General features: G+C 39.6%; 2 protein-coding genes across 6 annotated transcripts in view; one reads left to right on the forward strand and one right to left on the reverse strand.

Annotated features, from left to right (window-relative positions):
• Positions 1-25,582, forward strand: part of DCAF6 (DDB1 and CUL4 associated factor 6) — an 863,174-nt gene that overhangs the window by 795,327 nt on the left and 42,265 nt on the right. The gene's annotated exons all lie outside the window — the stretch shown is intronic.
• Positions 10,245-25,582, reverse strand: part of MYO19 (myosin XIX) — a 407,861-nt gene continuing 392,523 nt past the window's right edge. For both annotated transcript variants that reach the window (XM_053706825.1, XM_053706824.1), the window contains 3 exons: positions 14,868-14,953; positions 13,230-13,571; positions 10,245-11,311 (listed from right to left, as the gene is read on the reverse strand). In XM_053706825.1, the coding sequence (XP_053562800.1) occupies positions 11,195-11,311; positions 13,230-13,571; positions 14,868-14,953 (545 nt within the window). In that variant the 3' untranslated portion in view covers positions 10,245-11,194. The remainder of the gene's footprint in view (positions 11,312-13,229; positions 13,572-14,867; positions 14,954-25,582) is intronic.

Raw genomic sequence — 25,582 nt, forward strand, 5'->3', positions numbered from 1 at the left:
GGTATCCATTGATCTACACATGTGGCGCCTCTGTTTCTGTTTTTTACAGTTGTCCATCTAAGAAGTCAGATATCTTGGCTTCCCGCTAAATAACTTGCATGGTAGCATCAGAATAAAGGAATTGGCTAGCTTAAGAGCCTTAATTCTGTCCTGGATCTCCTCCCAAGGAGTCTCTACCCAAATAGAACCAGACAAGGCGTCGCACCAGAATGATGCCGCACTGGACACAGTGGCAATACAAACTTCAAATAAGCCTCCAGCTCTTGTCCATTGGATCCTTAAAAAGCAGCTACCCTCTATAGGGATCATAATTCTCTTAGCCAGAGTAGAAAAGGCCCCTTCTACTATAGGCACCTTGCACCATGAATATTTAATGGAGTCAGCAACAGGAAACATCCTTTTAAATACAGGAGACAGGGAAAAAGGAATCCCTGACTTCTCCCATTCCTTTGAAAAATCTCCTTTTCCCGGTCTGCAACAGAAAAAAACCTCCACAGTGGAAATAACATCATAGTAAATAATAAGTTATTATATTTCTTATGGTTGACAACGACAGAGTATCGGAGTCGTCCAAAGTAGCCAAAACCTCCTTTAACAATACACAAAGGTGTTCAAGCTTAAATCTAAAGGTTACTACAGCATCAGATGAAGGAATTATACTGTCCGAATCTGAGATTTCACCCTCAGAGGCCACCGACATAGCCCACTCAGACTTATGAGAAAATGCAACCTGAGTAGCAGAAGGCGGAACAGAAACCTTACTATCTGAATCTCCAAATTTCCTCTTGCATTTTCCCCTTAACATAGGAAAATTCAGATAATGCCACAGATACCACAGAGGATAGCTGTGTAGCAAAATCTATAGGCAAATATACTCCTCTAGGAGACAGAGGATCCGCAGGGCACTGCATGTGACGACATTAAGGCTTGGGACGTTCAAAGAAAAAGCTGTGGCATAGTCAGAACAGCATCATCCTGAGAGACATAGGGTTCAGAAATATCTCTCTCCACATCTAGAATACAGGCTAAGCATGCAGCACAGAATTGAAGAAAAATAAAAACAATTTGTGCCTCAACATATCATAGGTTTCAAACCAGTGGCAATAGAACTACAATATTGCACAACATAACCTCTTACCCACTGATCCACGGGGGACACAGGTGCCATAATTTTATTATGTTTGAATATTTTTTATTGTCATTATTTTAAAACGTTAAAACAATTACAACCATACCCTCCTCTCCATGCATATTCAACTGCATGCAGGTGAAGAAGCAAACAACCAGTATAACAACATTTATGTAGTAAGCAATTTAGCCAATATACTAAAATTTTATCATGCTCTATTCATTTCCAGTGATATTTAAATGTCCTTTTGAGTTCTGTAATGGGAGATAAGTGGTGGACTTCAGAGGTCATCTTTTTCGCGTGATGGTTTATTCAAGTATCTTCCTTGATGCCAAGGAGTCTCTTTTAGGGAGTAGAGCATTTATCTAATCTAGCTTCCATATTAACCTGTCGTTGGGTTACGTTAGAAGTTTCAAGGCATCTGAGGTCAATTACATTAACTCAACACAATTAAACTTTAACAAATTATAACATCCTGAGGAGGTAAAGTTATATAAATCAGGTATGAAAAGGGGAAGGGAGGAGGGGGGGGGGGGGAAGTGACGACACAACTGAGTTTGATTTTTGTGGAGTGTTTCGCAGAAGCTGAGATAACTTTCCTTAGTTTTGTATTTCCAAGTTTTATTTAGCTATCCAGTAATACCATATCGCTAGCACGGTCTCTCTATTGTCTAGGGTGTGTGATGCCAGCTCATACATATTATATGTATACTGAATTTTATTGTAAATTTCTGTCCAGGTTGGGCTACCTGTCTTCCAATGCCTGGCTATGCATGTTCTTGTGACAGTACACACTATCCTAATAAATGTGTTGATATGTTTATTAAGTTTACTAATTTGTATGTGTAGGAGGGCCTGTTGGATGGTAAGATCTATATTTTCGTTCAATATGCGACTAAGGAAGGATGATAGCTGTTTCCATATCCCTGTGATTTCTCTGCAATCCCACCACATATGCTTGTATGTTCCTATTTCTCCACATCCTCTGTAACATAAGGGACTGCCCTGTGTATGCATGTGTGCTGTTCTTACGGGTGTTAGATACCATCGGTGTATAGTCTTGATTATATTCTCCTTAAGATCTACACTTATGAGTCCCTTCTCTGCCTTCTGAAATATTATTTCCCACTCTTTAGTTTCCCTGGAAATGTGTAGATCTCTTTCCCAAGCCATCATAGTAGAGGTCTTGGTATTATTCTGTGATACTTGAATATTTGTATAGAGAATAGAAATAGTATGTTTGTCTCGTTCTTCCGATTTGCATAGGTGTTCTAGTGGTGCGGTATTCTTATTTCTTGGGTGTTTCAGGTATGTCTGGGTGGCTGAGTATATCTGTAGGTATAGATACCATCTCAATTTTAAGGGGGTTAGTTTTTCCTGAAGTTGATTAAATGTAAGTGTAGTTCCTCCCTCTATAAAGTCTGCCACTCTATAGAGACCCTTATTTTCCCATTTCTGTAGCTGATCCCAGAGTTCCCTGGGCAAGATATATTTTATCGGGATGTATAAGGAATACTGTGGGATAAGGTCGTATTTAGTTCTTGCTTTCTTCCAGGTGGCTATTGTGAGATTTGTAGTGTAAGGTCTATATGGTTCTTGTTTGGATTGTGTTTTCTCAGGGTCCCAAATAATGGAATCAATTTCTTCCCGTCCACCCAGCGTTGTTTCTAGGGTAGGCCAGAGAATTTCTTTATTTCTTTTTAGCAATAAACTGTCTTGCGCTAATCTGGCCGCGTGGTAATATTCCATTAAATTAGGGGCCCCAATACCTCCCAGTGTCTTGTGTCTGGTCAGGATTGACTTGGCAATCCTGTTCGTTTTGTCTCCTCTAATATACATTAGTATCTCTTTTTGTAATGAATCTATGTCTGTCTTTACAATTTGGATAGGGAGCGTCCTAAAGAGATATAGGATCCTTGGTAAGATTGTCATCTTAACCGCGGCCACTCTACCTAGCCATGAAAATTTGTAGGTTTTCCACTTTGATAGATCTTTTTTAATTTGTTTGAACAGTGGGACATAGTTTACTTTGTATAGTTGTGAGGGGCAGGAAGGAAGATAAATCCCAAGGTATTTTAAGGAGTGTTTCATCCATTTAAAGTTAAAGTTAGTTTCTAATAATGTCTGAGTCAGTTGGGGAATCGCAATAGGTAGGGCTTCACATTTTTCTGCGTTTATTTTGAATCCCGATATGGCAGAAAATGTTGTTAAAGTTTGGTAAAGGTTGGGTAGCGATATTAAGGGTTTAGTCATGGTCAACAAAATGTCGTCCGCGAACAAAGCCAACTTATGTTCCATCCTAGCTAGCTTAACTCCCGAAATGTCTACTTGTGAGCGAATTTTGGCGGCTAGAGGTTCTATGCAGAGAGCGAAAAGTAATGGAGATAGAGGGCAACCTTGTCTAGTCCCATTACGAATTGGGAAGGGCTGTGATTTGTATCCTGCCGATGAAACCTGAGCTCCTGGCATAGAATAAATAACTTTTAATGCTTTAATGAATGCCCCCTCAAACCCCATTTTGTGCATTACCAAGAACATATACTTCCAGTCAATTCTATCAAACGCCTTCTCCGCATCCAACGATAAGAGCAGAGAAGGCGTTCGTGTTTCCTTTAAGGTCTGAATTAAGTTGGTGACTTTGCGGATATTGTCTGGGGCTTCCCTACCTTTGATAAAACCCACCTGATCTGGGTGGACCAGGTGTGGTATGATATGTTTTAATCTGTTTGCTAATATCTTTGTAAAGATCTTAAGATCCTGGTTAATCAGGGATATTGGGCGGTAATTTTGGCATTTCTTATGATCCCTCCCTGGTTTGGGTATTACAACTATCTTCGCAGCCAGGAGCTCAGGTGGGATGGCCCCCCCTTCCATGAGATAGTTACAAAGTTTAACAAGATGTGGAACCAGCGTCACTTTAAACAATTTATAATAGTCGCCTGGAAAGCCATCTGGGCCCGCCGCTTTTCCCGGTTTAAGGTCTTTGATAGCCCCTAGTACTTCCATAGTGGATATGGGGGAATTCAGAGACTCTAACTGTTCTTTAGATATAGTGTGCAGTAAGTTGTGATTGAAGAAAGTTGAAGTAAGTGTTTCTGTGTCTGTGTTGTGTAGGACCTTTTTCCCGTCGTATAGGGCACCGTAATACGCTGCGAAGGTATCTACAATTTCTTGTGGGTGTGAGGTTACTGTGTTGTGGGATGTTTCAATCGCAGAGATTACTGAGGCTCTACAGCGTTCTCGGATTTTATGTGCCATGAATCTATCAGGCTTATTAGCGAATATGAAATATTGTGATTGTTGGTGTTGTATTGTTCTAGTAGCTTGTGAATGTAGAAGTGTAGCTAGTGCTGTTTTTTTCAGGTGGAGAGCATTTGCGGTGGTTTTTGTCTTAGTGAGTTTATGTCGTCTTTCCAATTCCTCAATCTCTGCATAGAATTGTTTTAATTGTTGTCTATATTTTCTAATTTGCTGCGCTTTTTCCTTAATGAGTATCCCCCTTAGGACCGCTTTATGAGCCGCCCACGTGATCCCTGGATTTGTTGCTGTGTCTACATTTATATGCCAGTATTCAATTAGTAATTTCAGTACCTTGTCATGTGTTTGGGGGTCTCTAATGTACGATTTGTCAAAGGTCCAAGTTTTACTTCTGTTTGGGTCACACAAACCCTCTACCTGTAGAGTGAGAATCGAGTGGTCTGACCATACGCAAGGGTGTATCTGGGAGTTGTGTAATAAAGGTTGTAGTATCTGACTAACATATATGTAATCTAATCTAATGTAGGATTTATGTGCTGCTGAGTAAAACGTGGTGTCATTGGTCGAGCCATATAGTGTTGTCCAGGTTTCTATGAGAGAATGAGGTAGTAGGTGTTCCTGAATTGATTTGACAATGCGATTGTGTCTGTTTTGTTTATTGGTTAAGGGTTTGGATTCAGTTGGGTTGATAGATCTCATGGTAATGTTGAAATCTCCTGCTATAAATATTTTGGTGTGGGACCATTGCGTAAGTAAGTTTGAGATATGTTGAAAGAAGCTGTGCTGATTCTCGTTTGGTGCATAAACATTGCATAGGGTGATTTCTGAGTCGGAAATTCTACCTTTTACTATTATGTACCTCCCTTCAGTATCTGCAATAGTGTCTTCTTGTTTGAAATTAAGTGAAGAATGGATGAGGATGGATGTGCCCCGTTTTTTAGATGTGGTTGTTGAGTGAAAGTGGGTATTAAAATTTTTTGCCCAATACTTTGGGATATTGTCTTTGAGTAGGTGGGTCTCCTGGAGAAATAAGATGTTGGCGTGTAAAGAGGTGTATTGTGTCATCGCCATTCGTCTTTTTATATTCGTATTTAGACCCCTTACGTTATGGGAAATTAGTTTTATTTGAGGGATCATGTTAATGTGTCTGTATTGAATTGGTGTAGAGAGATTTTTATTACCTGAGAATCTCCGGACTGTAAACCTGACACTACCGGTTGCAGTTGACCTGGAATGTAATTGGTAGGTAGTGTTGTGTCGTCACTGGGGATGGGAGGGAAGCTAGGAAAGAAAGACAATGTTAACAACATAACAAACAGCATTTTGAAGTCTTCAACAAAAGAACCCCTAGGAGTAATTCTACTATGTATTATAGGGGTAAACAAGAACTAATATTATATTAAATTGTCCTGGGGGAAATTAAATTTCCATAACGTCTGATAACTTTCTAGAAGTAAAACTTAGCAGGAGTCTCTGAGTGATATTTGGAAAGAGTCCAGAGAGTTGAAGTTTCAGGTGTTTTCAAGGATATCGAAAGTTATCTCTGGTTACTGTTTCCTTCATCGACCTTTCTGATTCTCAGGCTCCAAAAGAAGTAGATTTCAAATTCCTATATCTATGATAGAAACAATATACCATCTAGGAGATTTTCCCCCTTGTTTCCTTTATTTTTTGCTTTTTATGATTGATAGTCTGCCATTTTAGAGAGTCTGGGTGTTTGTCTAGGTCTCTGTTTTTCTCTTGATTTGATGTCAAGTTTGGGATATTGGGTGTCTCTAGTGATAGAATCTTGCAGATCTCAGGAATGTCCTCAGGGTCTTTAAGTGTGATTGTTTTGGAATCCTTTATAATGTGTAGGGCAAACGGGAACCCCCATCTATATGGAATTTGATGTTTTCTGAGCATAGTAGTAAGAGGGCGTAGGGATCCTCTTCTCTGTAGTGTCCTGACACTGAGGTCCTGATAGAATTGTATGACGTTGCCATGGTGTTTATAAGTTGGGTTTTTCCTTGCTGCTTGCAGGACTTTTTCCTTATCCGGGAAGAAAGTTAGTTTGATTATTATGTCCCTTGGGGGCAGGCCTGGTTTAGGTTTGGCTTTTAGTGCCCTGTGTGCTCTTTCTAGATGGAAGACATAGTCCGCTGGGGAATTTGTAATTTGGATGAAGAGTTGGGCAAGATAGCTTGGAATTTCTGTGGGGCCCACCTCCTCAGGAACTCCTTTAAGTCGTATGTTATTCCTCCTGCTCCTGTTCTCAAGGTCTTCCATTTTATCCTGGCATTCCTCCAATAATTGTTGTTGTGAAGACATGGTTTGGGACATTTCGTCCATTTGTTCCACCATGGAGTCCTTTTGATCTTCTAGTGTTTCAATCCTATTGCCCATCTCTTGTAGATCGGATTTGATTTCAGATAGGCTACTGGTCACAGATGAGTGAATAGTGTCAATTTTCTCCCATAGCCTGTCAAAATTCTCTGCAATGTCCTGTTTAGATACTAAATTTCTGAGGTCAGCTTTTGTCAACGGACTTTTGTCTTGTGGGGATTGTTGATGGTCAGTGTCCAGCTCCTCCTCCACTTCTGTATCTGTCAAGTGTTTAGCTGTCTGAGATGGCTTAAAGAACGTGGACACAGCCGTTGCTTTGGTTGTTTTGTCTCCCTTGGTGGGTCTCTTAGTGGACATCCTGTTGTACCGCAGATAAAGCTAAAAGAGTGGTAGTGTTTACTGATAGGGAAGACTTTGCTATCTTCTAGAGTAGTTGTTTTCTGCTGGACCACAAGTCTTACAGTATGTATTCTTGTGTGTAGATTGTGTGTAGATTAGGATAACCCAGATTCGGTTTTAGTTCTTTTTCTTGGGGAGGCAGCTCATTTAGGATAACAAGAGGTATGCTTGTCGATCTTCAAAACATGGTATGAGTTATATTAGTGTTATGTTCATTATATTTGACAGCTTTCGGATCCCCCAGTAAAAGGGTTTTCCAGGGTGTAGTTTACATTCTATTTCACTTGTAGCCCTATGTTATACTATCTCAGGAGAATTTCAAGGGGTAGGCTTAGGGCAGGTGGGCTCTGGGGTGTGCTGATAGATATGTGTCCCAGTACCTGACGTGCCTGCTGTAGCTCACTTTTCTTAGTTGTAGAATAACTTTAAGGCCAGTTATAGGGTGTTATAAATCAGTGATCTCCCTCTCCTCAGGGTAGGTATCCTCACAGGATGATCTCGGAAAAAGGTTCAGGGGATATGACCTGCCACCACTTTGGGTTGGCAGGAAAGGGGGGAGGAGAGGGAGTTGAAAGGAGACCCCTCTATAATACTGTTGCTATGTTATAGCTGATTGTTGGTAGGAGCTTTTAGATATCCGTTTAATGATAGGAGCAGACGTGAGAATGTGGGTTTGGAGAGGATAAAGTGATTCTGGAGAATCTGTAGAGCGTTATATTGAGGGCTTATTTGTAATAGCAGTTGGTTGTATAACTCTGTCTTTTTATTTATATGCTAAAGCGTTTAAAATCACTGTAGAGGTTAAAGAGTGAGGATTTAAAGATATCCCTTCCACTAGCCAGATCCTATATTGTGATGTATTCTGGCTATCAGTTAGGGTCTAGATCGGCTGTGCTATGCAAATATCAGCTTACAGTTCAGTAGGATACAGTCTATTTATATTACATATCACGGTGCTTTATGGCATTCAAGCAAATTGTGGATCAACTGTGGTGCTTATTTTCTATTTCAATTCAGAGCAGACTGTACTAACAGCGTACAAAGATTTCCCCTTTCCTTGCTCTAATTGTTAATCTCCTTTGCTTGTCAGTATTTATGATGTTACTTCAGAGGGGTTTGTGTAGATATTGACTGCTGTTAATCTTAGGCAATACGGTATGTGATGATGCTTAGATTAGTCTCAGGATTACTTTATAGCTTGTAAGTTTATGGCTATAATGTATGAGGGGCTCCCACTTTCCTGCTCTTATAAAACGTTAGTAGGTCTTTTGTATTGCAAGTGTACCGGGAGCCTCTCAGTCTCTAAAAGTATAGCTGAGCCGTGTATTTGTGCGCTCTGTGTCTCTCGTCTGAGCCAGCTCTCCCTGTCTCTTCCGGGTTTTCTGTGATGTCGTCACAGAGCAATGGCGCTATTTCGCGCTCTTTTGCCCCGTATCGTCAGTAACCACTACTTCTAGGGGAGTTGTCCCACAGTGACCCTCTAACTCACCGGTACTTGCAAGCGGTCACCTCCTCTGTAATCGGCGGGATTTGGTCAGTCTGTTTGATCTCCGGGTTCCGCTGCTACAGATGAGTGGCTGCTGCTTCGGCTTTGCTAGCTCCCCAAACAGGGAGAACGGGATATAAAATTCTCAATCCTTCAATGCCACAGAGTAACTGGCGCCTTAATTTAGGTAGTCAGCCTTAAAAATCCAACTGTAGCCCACTTTTATACAGTAAAAGGGACAAAAGTATGCAGGAGCTCAGTCACTCCACGTCTGTACTTCTCTTTGGCTAGCTCCGCCCCCGCCATAATTTTATTATAAAGTTCAGACTTTAAGTTACTATGTACTGTCACTTTAAGAACAGTACCCCAGACAACATGTACAAAATCACAAGAAAAAAACAAGAAAAAGCGGCAGAGGTTCCCTGCCGGACTAATCACACAGAAAAAAACTGCATCCGTGAGAACGCCACTCCGCTAATTAGAATTGAAGCGGAGAGGCGGACCACGTGACTCACCAGCCTTAAAAATGAGCCTAGAAAGAAAGCGCGCGTCTTACAGCACTTCCCTGCCATGAAAACAGTAATGGCGTAACCAAACATGACTCCAGTCACAATTTCTTGCTAGAGAAAAATGCAAAAGTACAAAGCGCTTAGTTCTCAGCACTACTTCCATGTAGCAGATAATGAATTACACCGGAGTGTTTATCAAATAAATGGCCGTCAGAATCTGCTCCTATTACAAGGTCTATTGTTTTAAAACACACGTAAAACATATTAGACACAGTCACATTGAGGGTGAACCTGTCATTTGCAAAAACAAACCGTTCTAACTAAATCTAAGAGTGACTAGTCCACAGCCCAGACCTGCGCCTCAGCGTAAACGTTAAAGTCAGCTTAGCTAAAACAAGGTAACAGCCCACAAACCAAAAGGGAAAGTACTTTTATTGCTCAGTAAAAAAAGTAATAATCCCGGTCTTTGAATCACAAGATCAGTGCCTGCTCCCTGCCTTAAATATCCTGCGTAAAGGATATACATGTCCCATAATATTGCAGAGTAATTTCTTTAAGTGCCAATCCTCCACACCTAGAAGACATAAAGGCACTTACCTGCAAGTTTAGCTGTCAGGCAGGACGACAGCTTACACGGTGTGAGAGGACACCACTCCTTACAGAGACCTGTAGAAAGAACAGAGTAAACCTACTCGGGCTATATATACTAGGGCAGCAAAATGTTAGGAAAATGCAGCAAGGCCCACCTTACAAGTTCCTAACTGCTTTGTAGCCACCACTACCCTACTGAAGAGATTAACGTGGACTATGGCTAGACCCCGAAATCAGACACCAAAACTTCACCTCCTCCATTGATAAAAGCAAAGAGAATGACTGGGGATTGTGGGAAGGGGAGTGATACTTAACAGCTTTGCTGTGGTGCTCTTTGCCTCCTCCTGCTGGCCAGGAGTGATATCCCACTAGTAATTGATGACGTCGTGGACTCACCATATCTTAGGAAAGAAACAGCCTCCACTCAATCACAACTAAGATGCACACTATATACTATAAGAATTCTATAACTCCAGTGTTATTTTTTTGTAAATCAATATATGTTTGTATGTTTTGCAGTAGTTTAGAAAAAGCTCATATTAGCATGTCAGAAAACTCTTTTTTTTATTCATAAATATCACAAATTGCTATCACAAAGTTATATTTTTAAAATATGGATTAATAACATTGATATTATATAGACCACTATATTTATAACAGGTAATAATATTAAATGTAATTTATAATTAGTGATTGAATATAAAAATAAGGGGAAAAAACAATCACATTTCTCTTTATGAAAAAAATATGTATGTTTTCAGTGCCACTAAAATGACTGACTGCATTATACATATGTTTTTCCTTAGTGCAATATTTTCTCATTGTGTGTAATTATAATGAAGCAGTCTATTCCTTAAAGGAACATTAAACCAATTTTTTTTTTCTTTCATGATTTAGAACATACAATTTTAAACAACTTTCCAATTTACTTCTATTATTTAAATTTGCTACATTCTCTTGGTATCCTTTGTTGAATGAGCAGCAATGCATAATGGCAGGTAGCTGAACCCATTGGGTAAGCCAATGAGAAGAGGCATATATGTGCAGCCATCAAGCAACAGCTCCTGAGCCTACCTAGTTACGCTTTTCAACAAAGGATACAGAGAGTACAAAACAAATTAGATAATAGTAGTAACCTGAATTTTTTTTTTAAACAGTTAGATCTGACTGAATCATGAAAGAAAAAATTGAGTTGCATGTCCCTTTTAAAAAATGAATACTCACTGGCAAAAATCTACTGGGCATGATAGTGTCCCTATTTTAACCAACAGAATACATAACATATAAGAAGAGACAACAATATAGTTCAGAGGTAGAGAATAATCAGTTTTAACTGTGATCTCATTTCGATACTCTTTTATAATTTGTCCCATAAAGAAAGAATACTGTAGAGTTTGGCTTACAATACAAGGCAGTTCAGATATCTCCCAAAGAGAGAAGAAAAGTGCATTATCATTTTTATAAAGAAAAAATATATTGTTTATTAAAAAAGCCAATTTAGTTTGCCTTTTCTAGCAAAATTTCGTTGAATCCATTCATCCCATTGGTCAAGACTTCTGGACATATGTTTGCAAATTGAAGAGGAGACTTTTTATAATGAAACTTGATGGATCCCTAAAAAGAAACAAAAAGAACCATATTAATGATATTTTGAGTCCTATTAATAATAATTTCTTTCTTTTTTTTCTCTCATCTAAAAGGGCAGGATTAGACTATTCCAAGGAAAATGACTTTCAAGTTCACCATCTTGGGTGAACAATACTTACCAGGAGTGTGAAAGAGACCGTAGTCGGCTTCAGCATTCAGTCATTATCATTTTATAACAATTTATCTATATTCCAGAACTTATAAAACATATTACATATATAAGTATTTCAATATTATATCTTATTCTTTTACAAAATATTATTTTTCAATCTACCTATGTCACTTTAATTCTGCATTTTTTTTTAGCATTTATATCTTAATCCCACACACAGTTGTGCAATAACCACATTTCATGATCCATCAGCCAATCACATTTTCTATGGCATTGATTCTATATAATGGTTAAAGGGACATTGTACACTAGATTTTTCTTTGCATAAATGTTTGCGATTGTGCTCACGTCAAGTGTAGAAAGGAGTATTTGATTTAGTGCTTGCCAGACAGATTTTACAGTGATCAGTGAGAAATGTGCAGGGGGGCCTGGGACCCCAAAATTTAGGTGCCAGGATTAGATTTTGAGGAGCAAATTACACTACTGACCTATGAACTATGTAGGAATTACAACCCCTTTCTGTACACTAAACATCCACTTTAGGGGACCTATAATAATAGAACAAATGACTGATTGGCTGTTTCTTAACTTAAGTGTTTGTAGCTATGTCATTACAATAAAGCTAGCACAAAATAAAATGACTAGAGCAGGGGTCAAAAAAACTTAAAATTTAGGAGCCAGTAAGAATATTTAGGAGCCAGACATATTTTAGGAGGCAGACCACAGTATTTGTAAATAGATATATGGAGAATAACCCAAAAGGTTGGGAGCCAGGGTAAAATTCTAGAAGCCAGTGGCTTTGTGTCTCCCGGGTTTGTCAAGTCCTGTATTAGAGACCGTCAAAATATTAAGGCTCAGACTACAAGTTGAGCAGTACTAATCAATCAGTATTTGATGTTACATAGTCAGGTTGAAAACTTGTTTCATGCGAGTGGTAAAATGAATGATTCCTATGCATAGCAAGGAACATCATTTACCTCGATATTACTTAAGCTTTGCATACCTAATCCACAAGATCAAGGCCACATCATGATTTTCATGGGGCCTAGGCACTTTTGCCTTCATGTGCCCCTTATTCCATAAAGATAAATATAAAAAATTAAATTTTATGACTGCCTTGGTATAATGAGGACTATAATCCAAGCTGGAATATAATTGTCATTATACGAATGCAGTCAAAGTTTGTATCTCACTCATTGTGAGAAGGAAACTGCGCAGTGGCTGAGTCAGTCTGATATCTCTCATCATTCAGTTGGCGCCTATGGCTGAGGACTGGCATCTCTATAGGGAGCATTAACCACACTTGCATAAAGGCCAGACAGCTGGCAGTGGTGTCTATTGCCCCTGTGAGGACTTAACTTGTGTCATATTAGTCACTGCTGACTATCTGAGTAGGTGTAGTGTTTGAATACTGGTGCACAGGCTCTCACAGGATATGTGCATATGCTGCTGAAAAAACAGTAATAACTTTAACGAGAAGCATTTTGCTAATGGACCTATATGGCAAATAAGCATCTATTTCAAATTGAAATGCACCCATGCGCATTTCAATTTTGACCTTTCTATGCGTTGAAGGGTCCTGCGCCTTCTTCGATATACCTCTCCTCATCTTGTCTAAGTAAATTCATACATGGCTAAGCAAGAGATGAAAATTGCTTGACCCTCTATAAAATAATAGAGCATTAAAGTGTGTGACTTTAAATATATTTATTGATAAGAATAAAACTAGTACTATGGTATAGATCTAATATCTATATATATTTCAGTGTTTACCTGTGGTAGTGCTCTGATTGATGTGATGCCGTGTTCTGCCCGGTTAGCTTCTATCTTGTAACCATTATTTCTGTTCAAAACATTCAAGCAAGTCAGGACATAAAGGTCTCTTTTAAAGCTTTCAGCTAAGATGGCCGTTCTAATGGTAGGTGCTCTTGATAGGACAAGTCCAAAGATCCAAGAGTGGAATATTGCACTGCGAGTCCATGGCTGTTCCAGAACTTCTTGTTTCATTTTGGATGTATCTGTACCTTTACCCGAAGATCCTAACAAAGATGTATTCAAGTTTTCCAGGTTTTCTGAATCATCCAATTCCATGGCAGCTAAAGTCTCCATCTTTTCCTTTAATACAAATAATGCAGGTTTTAGTAATTGTAAATAATATAGGCGTACCTCGGAGATATTGCGGGTTTCGGTTCCAGACCACTCCAATCAAGCGAATACAGGAATAAAGTGAGTCACACTATATATTTTTTTTGTTTCCCAGTGCATATTAAAGTTATATTTACAATATACTATAGTCTATTAAGTGTGCAATAGCATTATGTCTAAAAAATACTTTATTGCTAAAAAATGCTAACCATCATCTGAGCCTTCAGTAAGCCGTAATCTTTTTGCTGGGTGTGTATATATATATAAATATATATATATATATATATATATATATATATATATATATATATATATATATATATATATATATATAAAAAAAAACAAATTCAAGTGAATCTGCCCTTCTAGGGTCAACCACCCGGTTCTTCTGTGTAGCTTATACAGCTTCACCAAAGGACAAAAACAAACCAGGATTTTTTCAAGTCTTTGGTTTGTTTTTGTCTTTTGGTGAAGCTATATATATATATATATATATATATATATATATATATATATATATATGTGTGTGTGTGTGTGTATTCATGTGTATTTATGTGTTTATATATTGGAAAAATGGTGCCAATAGACTTGATCACAGTTTTGCCACAAACTTTCCATTTCCTAAAAAGAGCAATATCTGCTAAGCGCAATATTAGAGGTATGCCTGTAAATGTCTCATTCCCTTTAAAGATAATTTTACATTCCATTTTTCAGAAATGTATATGGTGTATTGATGACTAGGAGTTCATTGTCAATTAAATAATTAGAATGAGAGAAAATCTGGAAGGTGCATGGTAGCTGTTCTTCCAATTCATATTTTAGTTAAAAAAATGTTTTCACTATTATGACTATTTAATGTATAATACAAATATAAAACTAAGATAACAGTTGATCTATAAAATTTAAGGAGGCACTACGTCGTGTTTTATGCTACAATGTTTTAAAATAGGGTTTAGTGACCCTTTAAAGAGTCATGAAACTCTTGGTATCCTTTGTTGAAAAGCTGATTGGTGGCTGCACATATTTCCTTCATGTTATTGGTTCACCCATGTGCATTTATGTTTCTTCAACAAAGGATTCTAAGAAAATGAAGCTAATTAGATAATAGAAGTCATTTGGAAAATTGTTTAAAATAGTATTCTCTATCTGAATCATGAAAGAAAAACTGTGGGTTTCATGTTCCATTAATATTTTTCCAGGTATAGCTAAATTAGCAAACATTATCTATAACAATTACATTTGAAAAAACTATAAAGATTTCCTTACTTTCCATTTCTTCCAGATTCTTTTGATAAGTGTTGCAGCTTTATGCATTCTTTCAAGGTGCTTTCGTGTTAACCAACATCTCACAGCTAGAAGAGAACATGAAGTGTTACTCAGCCTTTTTTGTAGCAAGTCCACAAACGCAACACATAAATATAATTTGGTTAAAGGGACATTAAATACTTTGAGACTTAAAGGGACAGTCAACTCAAAAATGTTATTGTTTAAAAAGAAAGATAATCCCTTTAATACCCATTCCCCAGTTTTGCATAACCAACACAGTTATAATAATATACTTTGTACCTCTGTGATTACCTTGTATCTAAGCCTCTTTTGACAGCCCCCTGAACACATGACTTTTAAATAAATAAATCATTTATATAAAAAAATCTGCAATATACTTTCATTATTTATTTTGTCCACTTTTCCTGTAATTCCATCATGAAATTGTGAGAATTGCAGTTTCTGTTAGAAATAGAAGTGCATAACACTGTTATATTCCACACAGCCATCGGCTGCACACTTAGTGATCTATTTATGTCCCTCTTTGAGCTTGAAAAAGGCCATTACAGGCTGAAACAAGTTGCTCTATTTGAGTCCCATAGTTCAAGCCTGGAGGAATTGTAACTGAAGCTGGGTTTGATGTCATTTGTATTGTGTATTCTGCTACTACACTCTTGTTTCTATGTATGTCTGATCAGTGTGTGTGATCTTATTAGTGCAACATTGTTTTTATTGTTTTCCATTAAATGTATCTATTTTATTTTTTATATCCTGTCTTATAGTTACTTATTTAGCTGCACTTTGCAGCGCGTCGGTATTCTCTCTCTTTTTAGAGAGTATCTGTAAAAAATGAAGGTCAATAAAGATGCTCAAAACAATATTAAAGACTTTCTTCATCTAATACAGAGATCAGCAGTTTTTCAAAACTAAGGCAGACACACCTAATGTCCAATGTTTCAGAACTGTATAAAGAAAGGATCATGGTTCTTAAGAAAAAGCATAAGAAGCAGAGACCATCTTTCTTTGAATGATTAAAAAGCAGCAAATATACAAGTCGGCTATTACTAATAAATAGATAGAGAAAATAAAATAAAACCTTAAAGGGACATTAAACAGTTTGAGATGGTAATATAAAATGATAAATTGTATATAATAAAACAACTCTGCAATATACTTTCATTATTTATTTTGTCCTCTTTCCCTGTAATTCCATTCTGAAATTGTGAGCTTTTCAGTTCCTGTTAGAAATGGAAGTGCAGAACACTGTTAAATCCAGCACAACCATTGGCTGCACACTCTAGTGACCTATTTATAACTGACCCTAATTGGCCACAGCAGAGAAGGTAACACAAGTTACAACATGGCAGCTCCCAGTGTTTTATAGACACTAAAACTTTGCACTTATTTTGTCACTTTTTAAACAACTAATGAAACATTAAAAAATACATCTACATGTTAGTCATGGACTTATCTTTTCTTTGAATGCATCATTCTATCTAGCATGTATTTAGTGTTTAATGTCCCTTTAAAGGTTACAATATTTATTTCTAAAAGTAAAAAAGGGAAATGTATTCTTACCTGATAAATTTATTTCTTTTACGATACGTTGAGTCCACGGATTTCATCCTTACTTGTGGGATATCGCCTCCGGGTCAGCAGGAGGAGGCAAAGTGCTCCACAGCAGAGCTGCATAAACAGTTCCTCCCTTCCCTCCCAACCCAGTCATTCCACCGAAGTTAGGAAGAGAAAGGAAAAGCCAAGGAGCAGAGGTGACTGAAGTTTAACAAAAATAAAGACTTGTCTCATAAAATACAGGGAGGGCCGTGGACTCATCGTATCGTAAAAGAAACAAATTTATCAGGTAAGAATAAATTTCCCTTTTCTTTTACAAGATACAATGAGTCCACGGATTTCATCCTTACTTGTGGGATACAATACCAAAGCTATAGGAAATGGATGAAACTGGAGGGACAAGACAGGGAACCTAAACGGAAGGCACCACTGCTTGAAAAAGCTTTCTCCCAAAAGCAGCCTCAGCCGAGGCAAAAGTATCAAATTTGGAAAATTCGGAAAAAGTGTGAAAAGACGACCAAGTCGCAGCTTTGCAAATCTGTTCCACAGAAGCATCATGTTTATATGCACATTAGGAAGCCACAGCCCTAGTGGAATGAGCCGTAATTTGTTCAGGAGGCTGCTGTCCAGCAGTCTCATATGCAAAATGAATGATACTCTTCAGTCAAAAAGAAAGAGAGTTAGCCGTAGCTTTCTGACCCCTACGCTTCCCAGAAAAAACAACAAACAGGGAAGAAGATTGACGAAACTCCTTAGTTGCCTGTAAGTAAAACTTCAAGGCACGGACCACGTCCAAATTATGTAACAGTCGCTCCTTAAAAGAAGGGTTAGGGCACAAGGAAGGAACAACAATTTCCTGATTAATATTTTTATTTGAAACAACCTTAGGAAGAAAACCAGGTTTGGTACGCAACACTACCTTATCTGCATGGAAAATAAGATAAGGAGAATCACATTGTAATGCTGAAAGCTCAGACACTCTGCGAGCAGAAGAAATAGCAACCAAAAATAAAACTTTCCAAGATAATAATTTAACATCTATGGAATGCATAGGTTCAAACGGAACCCCTTGAAGAACATTAAGAACTAAATTCAAACTCCGAGGAGCAATTGGTCTAAACACAGGCCTGATTCTAGTCAGAGCCTGACAAAAAGATTGAACATCTGGAATATCTGCTAGACGCTTGTGTAACAAAATAGACAAAGCAGAAATCTGTCCCTTTAAGGAACTTGCTGACAACCCTTTCTCCAATCCTTCTTGGAGAAAAGATAAAATCCTGGGAATCCTAACCTTACTCCATGAGTAGCCCTTGGATTCACACCAATAAAGATATTTACGCCATATCTCATGGTAAATTTTTCTAGTAACAGGTTTACGTGCCTGAATCAAGGTATCAATGACCGAATCAGAGAACCCTCGCTTAGATAAAATCAAGCGTTCAATCTCCAAGCAGTCAGCTCCAGAGAAATTAGATTCGGATGATGGAAGGGTCCCTGAATGAGAAGGTCCTGCCTCAATGGAAGCTTTCACAGTGGCAGAGATGACATGTCCACCAGATCGGCATACCAAGTCCTGCGAGGCCACGCAGGAGCAATGAGAATCACCGAAGCCCTCTCCTTTTTGACTCGAGCAATCACCCGGGGAAGGAGAGCAAATGGAGGGAACACATAAGCTAGGTTGAACGACCAAGGCACTGCCAAGGTATCTATCAGTTCGGTCTGAGGATCCCTGAACCTGGATCCGTATCTCGGGAGCTTGGTATTCTGACGAGACGCCATAAGATCCAGCTCCGGTCTGCCCCATCTGAGAATCAGGTTGGCAAATACCTCCGGATTGGAATTCCCATTCCCCCGGATGAAACGTCTGTCTGCTCAAAAAATCTGCTTCCCAATTGTCCACTCCTGGGATGTGGATTGCTGACAGATAACAAGAGTGAGTCTCCGCCCACTGAATTATCCTGGCTACTTCTGTCATCGCTAAGGAACTCCTTGTTCCTCCATGATGATTGATGTAAGCTACAGTCGTGATGTTGTCCGACTGGAATCTGATGAATTTGGTCGAAGCCAACTGAGTTGAATATTTCCCTCGACTCCATAATGTTGATGGGAAGTAGAGCCTCCGACCGAGTCCATACACCTTGAGCCTTCAAGGAATTCCAGACTGCTCCCCATCCTATCAGACTGGCATCCGTTTTCACTATCTCCCATGAGGGTCTGCAGAAGCATATCCCCTGGGACAGTTGATCCAGCGACAACCACCACAGATGAGAGTCCCTTGTTTCCTGATCTAGATCTATTTGAGAAGACAAATTGGCATAATCTCCATTCCACTGTCTGAGCATGCTCAGTTGTAGAGGTCTGAGATGAAAACGAGCAAACGGAATGATGTCCGCAGACCAAGACTTTAGCCATAAGGCTCTGCGTGCTAAGATGGAGAATCCTGAACTCTTAGCCGCCAATTTGGTGAACTGAAAGGCTGCATCCGTAATAAAGGAATTAGCTAATTTAAGAGCCTTAATTCTATCCTGTATTTCTTCCAAAGAAGTCTCAGTCCTAAGAGACTCTTCTAGGGCGTCAAACCAAAAGGCAGCCGCAGTCGTGACCGTCACAATGCAGAACGCCGGTTGCAATAGAAACCCTTGATGAATATAGAGTTTTTTTGAGGAGACCCTCCAATTTCTTATCCATAGGGTCTTTGAAAGCACAACTGTCCTCGATAGGAATAGTCGTACGCTTAGCCAGAGTAGAAATAGCTCCCTCCACCTTAGGGACCGTCTGCCAAGAATCCCGAACGGTGTCAGCTATAGGGTACATTTTCTTAAAAATAGGAGAAGAGGAGAACGGGATACCCGGTCTTTCCCATTCAATAGCAATAATCTCTGAAGTTTTCTTAGGAACAGGGAAAACGTCAGAATAAGAAGGGACCTCCAAATATCTGTCCATCTTACTCAATTTCTCTGGAGGGACCACAATAGAATCACAGTCGTCTAGAGTCATCAAAACCTCTCATAGTAACGTGCGGAGGTGTTCAAGCTTAAATCTAAAAGACATCACGTCCGAATCTGTTCAGGGTAAAGCACTTCCTGAGTCAGAAAGTTCCCCCTCAGATAGAGCCTCCATACCCCCCCATTCAGAGCCCTGGGAGGGTAGACCGGAAATTGCCATTAAAGCATCAGACGTCGCATGGACCACATGGGCCTCTTTCCTACTGCGTTTGCCTTGAAACACAGGCAAATTAGATAAAACCTCTGAAAGAGTACATGACATAACTGTAGCCATATCCTGCAGAGTGAATGAAGCAGACACCGTTGAAGAACACGGCGTCGCTTGAGCGGGCGTTAAAAGCTGTGACGCTTGGGGAGAAAGGTGCGGCATACCCTGAATCTCTTCATTCTGAGAGCAATCCTTAGACATATTTTTATTAAAGAAAATCTTCTCTTTACACTGTAAAGCCCTCTCAATGCATGAGGGACAAAACGTAACCGGGGGTTCCACAATGGCATCTAAACACATAGGACATGTACTGTGTTCAAGATCATCCATGCTAACAGTAAACAAAAGCTTGGTCGTGTCTCCGGTAATTATATATATACAAACAAAAAAACGTGTGCACTGTTTCTTTAAAAATAAACTGTCTCAGTTTTTACAGATCGGTACTGAAGTGAATAAAAATGCAATTGCGGTATAAGTTTTTATCCCACACTCAACACTGTCTTAAAATAAAACTCACTGGCACACCAGAGTTAACAGTCACCTCGCCGCAGTTCCGCTGCGGCTCCTACCTGACTCCACTGATCAAAACTATCCTCTAAAACGGTGTGCCTAAGATCACTTGTGGATACTAGCAACAAGCGGACTTAAAAGCTGTAAGGAAATGCTGCCGACCGGATACCCTCAGCAAAACCAACTGCGCAGCTGAAGCGTGCGAATACTAGGCCCCGCCCTTCGTCGGTGGTACACAACATATACCCCGGGAAAAAAAAAGTTGAAACACTGCCATACACCGGAGTCCGATAGAGAGTATGTTATCTCCCTCCGACATTACTCCCAGCGTCAGCCCCATATTCCATATGTCACAACACAACATAATTAGGGAATCACCCGTTGTATCAGAGCAACTGGACCTAAGACAGATCCCAGCGCTTCTAGGCTTAGAATGTTCAATGGCTGAATGAGTTGGGAAAAAGTTCAATATGCCGGTATCCCATTTTTTAATAAAAATGATAACCCACACCTGTTAAAAAGGGAAGCCCTTACCCGAGCCCATAACCCTTAACAGAAAAGGCAGAGTACAATCAGTTCTGAGATATGCTGCAGAGCCCCAGAAATAAAAGACTGCACTTACCTCCATGCTGAGGAACAGCATGATAATCTCACAGTGTCAAGAGGTTCACTCTTCCTCCTGAGGTCCTGTGAAGACAGAAGGGTCTTAGTTAACATTCTCTAAGACCATCCACAGAAGAGCAGCACAATTATGGGAGGCACAGTGAACCCCACCAGTTCCCATAGCCTTAAAGGCTATAACTCCAGAGGCTGCCCTATAGAAAAATAGTACACTTTGGCACCATTTAAAAATAAAAAAAACTCTTGATTGAAGAATCTAAACTAACACCTCACTTTACCTCTTCCTATCACTAACACAGGCAAAGAGAATAACTGGGTTGGGAGGGAAGGGAGGAGCTATTTATGCAGCTCTGCTGTGGAGCTCTTTGCCTCCTCCTGCTGACCAGGAGGTGATATCCCACAAGTAATGATGAAATCCGTGGACTCATCGTATCTTGTAAAAGAAACAAACACAAATATAAGTGCTATCATTTAAAACATATATACGAATGCCACTGGTGGTCTTTCTAAATGCACAGATTTATAAAATAATTAACATAAAACATAATAACAATAAAGCTGCTAACAATGTAACTGAAATATACAGATAGAAACACTGTTAAAGTCTCTGCGGTTAACAGTTAATATTTTAAGTTTCCTTCTGAACCATGAAACATCCTCACTGGAAATCCACTCCCTTTGACACTAGGGATACTATCAAGGAGTTGTAATCCATCCTCTTGCAGATCCCAAAACTTTAATGTCCTTTTTGGAATTGCACCTTTGTTATGGAGTGCTGATTTCACACAAGCATCAAGAATGAAGGATATAGCTGAATATACAGTACAGTATGTACAGTCAATCTCCAAGTACAGAACAGCACTCACCGGAATACAAATTCCCAAATTCACCGCTCACAACTTAGCTGTTTGTTCAGCCTGCTTTCTTTACCATTCGGCGTTGGCGTACCTGTCATCTACTCCAGACACCTCCTCAGTGAGCTTCGGTCACGTGACTGCCGGATCTCCAATATATGGAGCGGTTTCCCGGTGGTACTGGAACTTGGTTTCCACATTTTACACGATCTTAGGCTAGATAGTTGTCAGAGCGCTCTGAATTTCATAGCATACATTGTGTATACAGCTCCTCATCGATACGTTTCAGCTTCAATAACTTTTTTTAAGCTCTTTTTTTGTAGCTTTTTATTCTAATTTTAAGAGGTTTAGGGATTCACCTTTTATCACAAGGTAGCTGAGCTATTTTTGTAAAAGGGTTTTTTTAAATTTGTTTCTTGTATTCTTTGAATGATTCATGGGTCCCAATAGTATAATCTGAGATAATACGTCCCACAATCCATCTGGAAATTGCAGTCTTGGGATGTATACTGCCTTTACCGTGTCCTTACAGAATAACAAGTACCCTGATAGATTTCCCTCATTCTTTTATTTGCTTAATAAACATGACTGATGACATCTAAATGGTGTAAATTCTTTACATCAATTGGATACTTGTCTAGGATAAAAGGGAAGGAGGACAAATATCCTAAGAAATAGGATATCTAGACTACTTTACCGTAAGGTAATGCCCTGTAATTCAGATACTTTTCTGTCCGGGATAATTAACAGAAAGAAAACAACTGGAAGATTAAAAAACAAAATCTATGCTTACCTGATATATTTCTTTTTTTCCGGGCATATAGAATCCACAATGTCATTTCAATTACTAGTGGTATATTTAATTTCTGGCCAGCAGACAGGACAAGGCAAGAGGACCTAAACAGAAGGCAGTACCGCTTGAAGAACCTTTCTCCCAAAAGAAGCCTCAGCCGAGGCAAAAGTATAACATTTGTAGAATTTGGAAAAAGTATGCAAAGAGGACCATGTTGCCGTCTTGCAAATCTGTTCCACAGAAGCTTCATTTTTAAAAACCCAATATGAGGAGACAGCCCTAGTGGAATGAGCCGCAATTCTCTCAGGAGGCTGCTGCCCAGCAGTCTCATAAGCAAAATGAATCATAGCTCTTAACCAGAGGGAAAGAGAAGTAGAAGTGGCCTTCTGACCCATACACTTTCCAGAGAAAACAACAAACAGGGCAGAAGATTGCCGGAAATCCTTAGTAGCTTGTAAGTAACATTTTAGAGCATGCACAACATACAAGGTATGCAAAAGATGTTCCTTATGAGAAGGATTAGGACAAAAAGAAGGAACAACAATTTCCTGATTAATGTTTCGATCCGACACCACCTTAGGGAGAAACCCCAATTTAGTACAAAGGACCTCCTTATCAGCATTAAAAATAAGGTACGGGGAATCACACTGCAGAGCTGAAAGCTCAGAAACTCTGCGAGCGGAAGAAATAGCAAGGAGAAACAAAACCTTCCAAGATAACAATTTTATATCAACAACATGCATCGGCTCAAACGGAGCCTGCTGCAAAACTTTAAGAACTAGGTTAAGGTTTCAAGGAGGAGCAACAGGTTTAAACACAGGCCTAATTCTGACCAGTGCCTGAACAAAAGCTTGAACATCTGGTAACTGCCAGACGTTTGTGCAAAAGGATAGACAGAGCAGAAATCTGACCTTTCAGAGTACTGACTGAAGAAAAGATAACATTCTTGGAATCCTCACCCAACTCCAAGAAAAACCTTTAGCTTCACACCAAAGAAGGTATTTTACGCCATATCTTAGGTAAAACTTACGAGTGACAGGTTTACGAGCCAGAAGCATAGTATCAATGACTGCATCTGAAAAAAACGTGTCTAGACAGGACTATGTGTTTAATCTCCAAGCAGTCAGCTTCAGAGAATCTAGATTTGGGTGGAGGAATGGACCCTGAATTTGAAAGTCCTTCCTCAGAGGTAACCTCCAAAGTGGAAGAGACGACATTTAGTTTACTCTTAATATATCTTCCTATTCACCTTTAGCTGTAGCGCTCCTGATATAATTTTTTCTGTGTATTCCAATTCTGCCTATATAAGGGACTCATAGGTACTTTCAGGAGTTTGGTGATATCACCCTGCGCTCACTGGTATAAATCCCTTTGCTAAGAGATGACATCTTCATCAGATCCACAAACCAGATCCTGCAAGGCCAGACAGGAGCTATTAGAATTACAGACGCTCTCTCCTGCTTGATACGAGCAATAACTTGTGTAAGGAGAGGAAACAGGTATGCTAGCCTGAAATCCCAAGGAACCGCCAGAGCATCTATCAGGGCAACCTGAGGATCTCTTGACCTTGAAACGTACTTTAGAAGCTTGGCGTTTTGACGAGACGCCATCATATCCAACTCCGGAACCCCCCACCTGAGGGTTATCCTGGAAAACACTTCCAGATGGAGAGCCCACTCCCTCGGCGGAAAAGCCTGGTGGTTGATATAAGCCACTGAGGTGATGTTGTCTGACTGGAATCTGATAAACCAGACTAAAGATAATTGAGGCCAAGCTGTCAAGGCATTGAAGATTGAAGATGTTTATGGGAAGAGAACACTCTTCCCGAGACCACAGGTCCTGAGCTTTCAGAGAACACCAAACAGCTCCCTAGCCTGACAGGCTGGCTTCTGAAGTCACAATCACCCAGGAAGGTCTAAGGAAGCAAGTGCCCCAAGACAGATTTTCATGTGAAATCCACCACAAGAGAGAGTCTCTTGTTAGGGGGTCCAGATTTATCCACTGCCATGAATTTGAAAGGTCTCCGTTCCATTGATGGAGCATGCAAAGCTGCAGTGGTCACAGATGGAACTGGGCAAGAAATGATGTCCATGGAAGCTACCATCAGACCAATCACCTCAATGCATTGAGTTACTGATGGACGAAAAGCAGACTGGAGGGAAAGGCAAGAAGTTTGGATTTTCTGACGTTGGTCAGGAAAATCTTCATGGACAGAGAATTTATGATTGTCCCTAGGAAACACACTCTTGTAGTTAGAACTGGAGAACTCTTTTCCAGATTCACCTCCCACCCGTGGGAACATAAAAAAGACAACATCTCTGCATGAGATTTTGCTAGTTGAAAAGATGACGCCTAAACCAAGATGTCATCTAGATAAGGCACCACCGCAATTCCCTGGGATCTGATCACTGCCAATAGAGCTCCCAGAACCATTGTGAATATTCTGGGAGCTGTGGCAAGACCAAACGGAAGTGCAATAAACTGAAAATGCTTGTCCAGAAAAGCAAACCTTAGAAACTGGTAATGATCCCAGTGAATGGGAACATGTAAATACACGTCCTTCAGGTCTATGGTCCTCATGAACTGGTCCTCATGAACTGACCTTCCTGAACCAATGGAAGAATGGAACAAATAGTTTTCATCTTAAAGGACGGAACCTTAAGGAATTTGTTGAGGCACTTTAGATCTAGGATGGGACAAAAAGTTCCCTCCTTTTTGGTAACTACAAATAGATTTGAATAGAACCCTAGACCTTGTTCCTCTAGAGGGACTGGTACAATAACTCCCAGGGAGGATAGGTCCTTTACACAATTTAATAAAGCCTCCATCTTTACCTGGTTTGAGGATAGTTTTGACAGGAGAAATGTGCCCCTTGGAGGGCAAAACTTGAATCCTATTTTGTAACCCTGGTATACTATGTCCATAGCCCATGGATCTGGGACATTGCGTATCCAAGCCTATTGGAAAAGAGAAAGTCTGCCCCCCGCCTGATCCAAAATCGGATCGGGGGCAGATCCTTCATGCTGATTTAGAGTCAGCGGAAGGCTTTTTGTTTTGTTTTCCCTTGTTTCAGGGCTGGATGGATTTCAAAGTGGACCTGGATTGGTCTGGTTTGGAAGAGAGGAGGAGGGCTTCTGACCTTTAAAATTGCA

The sequence above is a fragment of the Bombina bombina genome, chromosome 3, assembly GCF_027579735.1.
Source record: "Bombina bombina isolate aBomBom1 chromosome 3, aBomBom1.pri, whole genome shotgun sequence".
NCBI lineage: Eukaryota > Metazoa > Chordata > Amphibia > Anura > Bombinatoridae > Bombina > Bombina bombina.